We start from the raw sequence: 9,112 nt of genomic DNA on the forward strand, positions 1-9,112 counted from the left end.
CATACACATACATATGTTACATACAGGTTTGCTTAGTGACAGAAATAGCGCACACGCTCAGCCTTAATAACAAATAATTTACGATGCTCAATGTTTGTCGCTAAAAAAGCATAATAAATGCATTTAAATAAACTTCAATAGATAAATTAGTGTTTGTAATGGCACTTAGAGAATATGAATTTCGACAAGAAATGGAGCCCCCGCCTTCATGGTCCGTTATGAGAAAAGAATACATAAATGCATGGCTTACTGTATTTCTGTGCGGAGTACTTTAGAAATTTATTTGTGTTTTCAATACCAATTATGTACTTATATAATTGACTTTTTAGAGGAAAAGTTTATAGAAAATAAAATTTAGAAAAAAAAGTGAAAATTAAAATTTGAAATTCATTTCCGATTTTTTTAATATACTAATATATTAGAACACAATAATGCAAAAAGAATACTATTATTTTTTCATAATTTCAATTCATACATAATTTCATCACTTATTTATTTAGTTGGTATAAGTATAAGAGATAAGCACTGCTCCTCCTTCGTACAGCACATGCCGTCCGTCTGTTGGTGTTGAGTTTGGTCTAAATGTTGAATGTTGATGACCAACTGACTGCTTGTAGAATTGTTGTAGTTGTTGTAGGAGGTAATTTACAATTGCTTGTCGAACAAGAATTCGCCCAAAGCGCCTTGGGTGGCCATCATCTTGGTGAGTGTGCTCAATTTGCCAGCCAAATCGCGTTGACCGGTGAGTTGTTCCTCCAAGAATTCACCGGTTAGCCAGTCGACCAAGTGGTACCAGTTGGGTGTCTTCTCGCAGACCTTGATCAATGAGCGAATGCTCTTGGTGACCTTAGTTTCCAATTCAAGCGCTTGACGGAGGGCGTCAACACCGCTGTCTACCTTAACGTCAACATCCTAGGAAAACACAGAAAAATATAACGAAAATGGGATGCATTAGTGGAGATTGCAAAGACAGTAAATTTTTAAAATTTTAATTTGCAAAATTTTAAATTTTAAAATTTTAAATTTCAGATTTTTAATTTCAAAATTCTAAAATTCAAAATTTTAATTTTCAAAAAGCAAGATGTTAAAAATATGTTAGTATGCACTTACAATGAGTTGAATCAAATCGGTGACGCTGTCTGTTAACTGACCACGCATCGACAAGTATTCAATGAGTTTCGAGCCATGCTGACGTTCCTCGCGTGCCGACTTGAAGAAGTGCTCAGCGAAACCGGGACGATTGACGACGTCGCGTGAGAAGTGTGCAGCCATGGCCAAGTAGATGTTGGAGGCATTGATCTCCATTTGGATTTGCTTGCGCATCTCCTCCAAACATTGTCCGCTCTTGTCATTGAGGCCTATCCACTCGACGGGAATGCGTGGCTGCTCCAAACGGCCTGTTGAGAGATGAGAATTTTTGAATAATTAGCAATAGCTGGAAATTAGCGAAAAAAGTGTAAAAGTTTTGCACAGATTTTCGAACTTTTCAATGTCATACATTTTCAATCAGTTTTGTTGTGACGTAGTACAAAATTTCCGAAGCTCTAATTTGCATATGTATGCATGTATAAATATGTATATACTATGTGTATGTATATCTCTCTACATATTATATGCATGTACAGTACCTGTCCAATAAATTACGAACGAGAGCAAAAAAACAAAAATGTATATATATATATATGGCGACAAAATATTGAATATGATTCAATACAAAAATATAATAATTTAAGTTTAATGTATATAGCATATAAAAAATAATTTTTTTCTAAAATTAGCCAAATATTTATGTTTTTATTAATGATTAAAGATAGAACTATTTTTTACTTCGTTCGTAATTTATTGGACAAGTACTGTAAGTATATAATGTAAATGCATTTCTCTAGAACTTCTGAATCAGCATCTGTGTATCAATTGGCGACAAAACAAAATATTGCCCTATAACGCCCTGCCTCTACTACCCTTCGACCGCTCAGAAAGCCTCGTTAGATTTCTGGTTTCGGCATTTCAAATGAATTTAGCGTGTAATTACGGAAAATATATTTTATAATGTGTTGCATATATGTACATAATATGTATGTATGTATGTACATATGTACATATGTAAGTCTTTATAAATATCGGTTTATATACATATATCACGTAAAGTCGGGCGTATAAGTCAGGATTGTAAATATGTAGGAAAGACATAATAAAGAAGCAACAACAACACGTAGCATATTGATTCACACGTTCCCACAGTGGCTTGCCGAACAACAGCACCTCTAGGGCAGCATAGTTGAGGGCAAGGGGGATTTACCAAAGCAGCGTTTGGTGCCACTAGCCTGTAGTGCCGTGTGCAAAAATCTCTCGAGTAAAATACTCGACACTATGAGTACGTAAACATTTTTGTGTTGCTCAGTAAGTACTCAGAGCGAAATTAAATTTAATTGAGTGAAGTCAATGTGGTACTTTGATCTTGTCAAGACAATACTCGCAAACCTACATACATACGTCAAATGTATATATATACATACATATACTTATATAAAGTGGGAATATAAAAGGTGGGGATACGGTGAAATCAATAATTTACAGTTTAACATTTTATGCTAAGTATATACATACATACATATAGGAAATGAAAGTGAAATGAAGTGAAAAAATAAGAAATTAAATATTCCAACGGAAAACTTGAGAGTAAGTTGAAAGTTGTATGTTGTCCCTGGGTTAGGGTGATGACTTTTATATCGAATATAAATACTTTGAAATAGTTATTTTATACAAAATTTGAATAAAAAGTGGAGTGCGAAGGTATAACTCAAAAACGACTAAACAGATTTTGGTGGATATGCTTTATTATTATTTCGTCTATGCCGCGAATAATGGAATGTTAAAATTTTGAAAAGAAATTTACTGTCGGCTCTAAGTAACCATAGCATAGCCGGATTTTTAGCCGGAAAGGTCTGTCAAATCGAAATCATTCCACGAAATTACTACAAGAATATTTTCTGCCGCTACAACCACAACAAATACTGTATATTTACAGTATTTTTATTAATTAATACCAAATACGTATGCGTATGAGCTGCCATACAAAGCTAACCGGTTTAGCCAATATGCTTGCAAACAAAGAGTCTGAGTAGCTGAGACGGAAAACGGAAAAATAATTTACAAATTAAACAAAAACAGCTGTTACCTATTTGACTAAGCTAAGCAATCAAGCAATGGAGAAATTTTAAGAGTTTCCGGCAAAAATAAAAGAAATATATAAAAAATATGCGAGTTCAATAAGTTAAGAAAAATAACATTGCAATAAAATACAGTCAGTCAATATTGACCGGCAAAAAAATTAAAACACACATATGTATGTACATATATGTACATATTTGCATATATCACCGCTTTTTTGATAAAACACTTGGCAAAACGCCGAAAGTCGAAAACTTTTCAATTGTCATTGTTTGTAAACAAAATCAGTTCGCCTTTCGTCAACATGCTAGGCTTAACAAAAAAAATCTACGTATTACCAAAACAAAGAGGTTCTCATGCCTTATTTTTTCTTTTTCTGGGTTAAAGCCAAACCAATTCACCCTTGTTAAGAACAACATGACTTTTGCTCGCTGAAACGCACTCGTTGAAATCCACAGCATATTTTTGTGAGCGGAAATCCACACGCTCTCTTGTTACTGTGACACTAATACACTCTGAGCGGATATGACTCGAAAATGCGCAGCAACATGAAATTTCCAAGTTTCTTTTCATGTTTATGCATTTTATTTAAGAAAAACAATCACTTTGCACTTTCACACTTTAAATTGAATATAATTTTAATATTTTTTGTTAGTCCTGAGTTCAATACTTACATGTCATTTGTGCGTTGACCGCTACGGTCAGCAACAAAACTGCGGCTAATAATTTCATCATTTTGTCTTCCTTTGTTATTTTGTATTATTTGTGGGAAAATCAGGATTTCTTGCACTCTTTCTATGGCGTGTCTCTACGTTAACTGCACAAAAGAAAATGAATAATTTTAATTAAAACACGGTAGTTAAATATCTTTCAAAAGTTTATGATTTTTCAATGGATATGTATGTATGTATTTGCCGTCAACTTCACACTAGCTTGGTTATGTGCACAAATTTGGAAAACAAATAATCGATTTACTATCACTAAGTGAATGATAAAAAAGGTGTGAGTGTAGGAAACACGAACTTTTTTCTGTTTTTGATTGAATTTAGATTTTGACAATTTCTTCAAACGACTGCTCGATCTGATCTGATTCGCAACCGCCTCTGTGCCTTTATACACACTGGTATAGAAGACGAACGTTGGCCTTTGATGAGTTAATGCGTTAGTATATCGCCTGATAATAGAGTTCTAGACACAATGGTCGTACACTTTAGTAATCACAAATTGATTGAATTATGAATATTTGACTTGAAAGGAAAATCTTTTTGCGGCGCTGTCGTAAAACTCTCTTTGTTGTTACTGAATGCGAATACGTACTGACTGCTGGCGAGACGAACCTAACACTTTTAAATGCCCACACTAATCTCTCAGCACTAGCGCTAGCGAGTACTTGCACACGTTGGGTCTTTTGCCACTCACTTGTATGTACGTATGTGTTTTTCGTTATCGTTAATATGTCTGCCAATATGTCGGCCTCGTATGATTCTTTGTTTCTACGTTGAGGTTGGTTCTTTTAGTAATATTGTTTTTATCAAATTGAACTCTTTTTATATGCCATACACACGACTCCAATGCACGTCCGTATATGAGTATGAGTACTTGTTGTATCGGTATGCAATCAATTCGTCATTTGTGATTTGTTTTCTTGTGAAATCATGCTCATGGGAGATGTGAGTATAGCCGATAGACGTTATATGGAGAGCATTCAAATTGTGTAATCCAATATGGCGTCCGTAATGGTGGCTGCCGTTGACCTGAGTCAGCTGGTTTTTGTTTTCCTTTGTTGTTTTTGGTTGCACATGGCTGTTGCTATTGCACATCAAAACAAAGGTCGTCTAGAGTTGCCGTGTGCACATGAAGCGTAGTCATGTCTTTGATAAAACGTTTGTTGCTATGAGCGCCAAAACTATTAGACCATTATCATTCGAAATGTTATAATCTGCATAAACTCTTCTCAAATCTAACATATCATTTTGAGTGACAACAGATCAAATCATCATGAGGAATGACATTGTCTTAATGGTACATTAAATGGGCAGGCGCCTTTAAGATTAAGAATTAATTCTAGTTTAATCATATATTACTTACATAAATATAGTTTGACTTAGAAAATGGTTTAAGCGATTCCTTCAGGACCTTATACACTCGAACTATGAACTTATGTATTTATGTAGTTCTTAAAAAATTTTCATAGGAAAGATAAATGATTTAATAATAAGAAATTAATGGTATTTATCTCAAAAATGTTGGAGTGATAACTCTGGCTGTTCTTAAAACGGCATAAAAACAAACATATAATTATTTAGATTAATTTATCACTGCCTCATTGGATGAATAATTCTATAATTAGCTTTTTAAGGGCGCACCCCAGTAAGTTTTGAAATAAAAAAATCACTTTATCGATTTTGTTTTTAATTTTTAGGCATATTTTTTCAACTGAAACGTGATTTTCGACGGCGCTAAGATAAAGATCCTCCTCTGCTGTTGTGATTTCTGCATTGTGGAACTGTTGAAGCTGAAGGCAGCGGCCTAACTTTAAAAGGTTGTGAACTGTTTGAGATATCGGCTTAAAATTTTAGCATTTTGGTTTTAACCCTCGACAGGCTTCGCTATTTTGCCCCTGTTTACAAAACCCGATGATTGTTAGTCGAATCGACTAACAAAGCTAGTCCAGGGCCACATATAACCTATCAAAATATAGACGAAAAAATAAGTTATAAAAAAAACTGAAGATTAATCATATAATATAATCTTTGGGTTTAGTATAATAGTTTGATAGTTTCTAGTAAGCAGTTTAATAATATTTCGAAAGTACGAACATTATAGATGACGTGTACATATCAAAAATTTTGCACACAGAAATAAGGTGCGCCATAGAAAAAACAGCGTTCTAGTAGCAAGGGCTTTTTAATTTGCAGACTAGCCTACACTAACTGCATTAAGTTGTCGAAGATAAATCAATCAAATAAGACACACGTGCGATATGAACAAGTCAAAGACTTGATGACTAACGACAACCCTAAAATCTCTCGAAATCTCTATATACAACGCTTCTAAATATGTGTGTGTGTTGATGAGGAAAACAACTCTACTAAGAGCGCACTAAAGTGGCCGCCATATTGCGGCAATGTGTTATCTACTCAGTAGAGAGACACAGCGACGAGTGCAAAAACAACGAACGAGCAATATGGACCCACACATGCGCTTATGTATGTGTGTGTGAGTGTAAAGGCATTATCGATCGAATAGAAACGACCAGACACAGGCATTATAAGCGACAGTTGGAAATTTTCATTTCATTGAAACACATCTGTGCTTAACAATATAAAAACAAAGAGAGCGTGTTATTAAAACAAGTAAAAAACTAAATACTGCACTAAATCTTAATTGAGACATTGAGATATATTCAATAAGCCCTTTGTGAATTATTATTAGGTAAGTGCTAGGAAGTTTATCAGAAGTTAGTTGAGGCTGAGGTGAAACCTTTTTAAATTTGCCATACACTTTAAAAGAGACATTATTTCGAATATACAACTCAAACGCGTCGGTTGTTGCTCCAGAGAAACAAACGAATTGAATTTTGGTGTGTTAAGCGAAAAGGTAGAAAACAAAGCGAAATATCGAGTAAAATACTTGAAACGCAATAAGTGCATGAAAACAAAACTATATGTTTTTCAAATTTTGTCACATCTTACAAAACAAAATAAAAAACAAAAATATTTAACAACAATTAATTGGTATAAATTTCTTCGTTTCTTTGCAGAGTTAAATACTCAGAAAATTAAAGCCAAAGTTATGAAGCCTTTTACTGCGCTTACTCTGTTTGCGGGCATTATCGCCCTGGCCAGCGCTGACAACTACGCCTGTCACTCCAATGTGACTGTCGGCTGCAGCAACAGTGCCTCAAGTAAGTAAAGCAAGAACAATAACAACAAAAACTCAAATGCATAATCCGTGCTCAAACACGAGAAAGTGCTCATATACCAAGTTTTACTAAATTATTTCCTGTTTTGTATTTTTTTCCTTCCTTTACGCTTACAGCCCCCGTGGTTTGCCATTCCCGTTATGGCGGCATTGAAAATGTCGAATCTACCATTCAATCCTACATCAATTTGAATCTGCACAAGTCCTATCAATATCTGTTGTTGTCATCCTTCTACAACTCATACCAGAAGAATCGTCCCGGTTTCAACAAGCTCTACCGTGATTTGTCGGACCGCTCTTTCGATGATGCTATTGATTTGATTAAACATGTAACACGTCGCGGTGGCCAAGTTGACTTCCGTGCCATCAGTCAGCACCCCAACTCTATTGCTCAAAGTAGATTGAAATTGGAGGAGGATGAATTACACTCATTGGGCATTGCTTTGGACATTGAGAAGACCTTGACCGCTGATGCTGGCCACGTACACTACCAGTCGACACATGGACGCCCACATGACCCACAGACCGCTCACTACATTGAGGAGAAATTCTTGCACAAGCAGGCTGATTCCGTGCGCAAGGTTTCGGGCTTCGTCAACGATTTGTCGAAGATCATGAACCAACCTGATCCCTCATTGGGCATCTACTTATTCGACCAGTACTTGGAGAAGCAATAAATTCTGTTGCAGCAGTGAAGATTGTGCGCTGACTTACAGATTAGTTCAGCTGGAGCTGAGAATAACCATATAACTTACGTTCAAGAATCTATACGTATTTCTTTAATTACATTACCAACGAAAACAAAACGATGTAACTAAATTTGTTTGAAAAATATATAAATTCCAACTTTTCGCATTAAAATCTTCAGCTTTATGACTGCTAATTAGGCCACAACCAACCAAGTTCAGCTTATGGCACAAAGGCGCATCCATGAAATTATACGTATTATTAAAAATAAGTGCTACAACATTTTTGAATTTCTATTATTATTATTTACTTTACATGAAGTTGTAACTTTTTCTAGTGGATTACATTAAAAAATATAAATGTTGAATTAACGAAATAGTAAAAAAATTAAAATATCGGCTCTCATATTTGTTTGTTTCCATTGAATTGTGATACTTGGTGCGAGAATTTATACAAAAACTAAATGAATAAATATGTGACCGATAAACAAAAATCTAAAACTCTTTTCCACTCATTTACTCATTATGTGTAGCTGTGCCACTCTCTCACTACCCTCTCTGGAAATTAGTTTATTTGAGAGCAGTATTGAGCGTTTTTGGCCCCATAATAATATTTTAGTAAACACATTATCGACAAACAGCTGATTGCCTGATATCTAAACTTTCTCATGCAATTTACATATTTCCGTTAGAAATTATTTACAAATGACCTACCCAAACTAAAAGAAATTATCTAACGGAATATACTAGAATTCGCCAGAAAACGTACTTACTTATATGTATGCTAGCAAAGAATTTGTTAAATTTAAAAAGAGAGAGAGTGAGAGGGAGATGCGAGGTAATAAGTCGGAGAAGGAGATTTTTGCTTTATAAGTTTCTACAAACAGAATAATAATAATCTTATTTTATATACGAAATTACAACTCTTACAGAAATAATATTGTTCACTTCATATATGGTATTTTGCGAAATGTTGTACTTTTAGTTATAAAAAATGATCGATTATGAGTTTCCCTACTTTTTTAAAGAAAAACATCGAAATTTCAAATTAAATTTTAATGGGGAGTGATTTTCATTCGAAAGAACACTTTTCGCATTTACATATGTATTATTTGAAGATTATCTCTTGCAAATGCCGCGGCTCTGTCTGAGATAATCCATCCGTTGAGTCCAATTTTTGATTGCTCGCATTTCGACAGGTAGCTAGTGAATGAATGACACGCATGATGTTTTGCTCCAAGGCCTGAATCGAAGCGGTATTGTCTCTATAGACTTTTAAATTTACATATCGCCAATCACGAGCTTTAATTTTGGGCATCAAATAGTCGGTT

At 34.6% G+C, this 9,112-nt stretch overlaps 2 protein-coding genes across 6 annotated transcripts; one reads left to right on the forward strand and one right to left on the reverse strand.

Moving 5' to 3' along the window:
- Positions 1 to 246: 246 nt before the first annotated feature.
- On the reverse strand, positions 247 to 4,721 carry LOC105231771 (ferritin subunit). 4 transcript variants are annotated; one of them, XM_049450441.1, is made up of 4 exons: positions 4,591 to 4,721; positions 3,846 to 3,988; positions 1,111 to 1,397; positions 247 to 912 (listed from the first exon to the last, which is right to left on the reverse strand). In XM_049450441.1, exons 2-4 carry the CDS (start codon positions 3,904 to 3,906, stop codon positions 646 to 648), a joined length of 615 nt encoding a protein of 204 aa, XP_049306398.1. In that variant the 5' UTR covers positions 3,907 to 3,988; positions 4,591 to 4,721; the 3' UTR covers positions 247 to 645. The 4 variants fall into 4 exon arrangements, with proteins under 4 accessions (XP_049306398.1, XP_049306396.1, XP_049306397.1 ...); XM_049450439.1 differs by lacking the exon at positions 4,591 to 4,721 and adding an exon at positions 4,379 to 4,519; XM_049450440.1 differs by lacking the exon at positions 4,591 to 4,721 and adding an exon at positions 4,489 to 4,507.
- Positions 4,722 to 6,451: 1,730 nt separating this feature from the next.
- Positions 6,452 to 8,189, forward strand: LOC105231770 (soma ferritin). 2 transcript variants are annotated; one of them, XM_011213226.3, is made up of 3 exons: positions 6,452 to 6,771; positions 6,935 to 7,078; positions 7,213 to 8,189. In XM_011213226.3, exons 2-3 carry the CDS (start codon positions 6,967 to 6,969, stop codon positions 7,770 to 7,772), a joined length of 672 nt encoding a protein of 223 aa, XP_011211528.1. In that variant the 5' UTR covers positions 6,452 to 6,771; positions 6,935 to 6,966; the 3' UTR covers positions 7,773 to 8,189.
- Positions 8,190 to 9,112: the final 923 nt, after the last annotated feature.

This window comes from Bactrocera dorsalis, chromosome 2 (assembly GCF_023373825.1).
Source record: "Bactrocera dorsalis isolate Fly_Bdor chromosome 2, ASM2337382v1, whole genome shotgun sequence".
In the NCBI taxonomy this organism is placed as follows: Eukaryota; Metazoa; Arthropoda; class Insecta; order Diptera; family Tephritidae; genus Bactrocera; species Bactrocera dorsalis.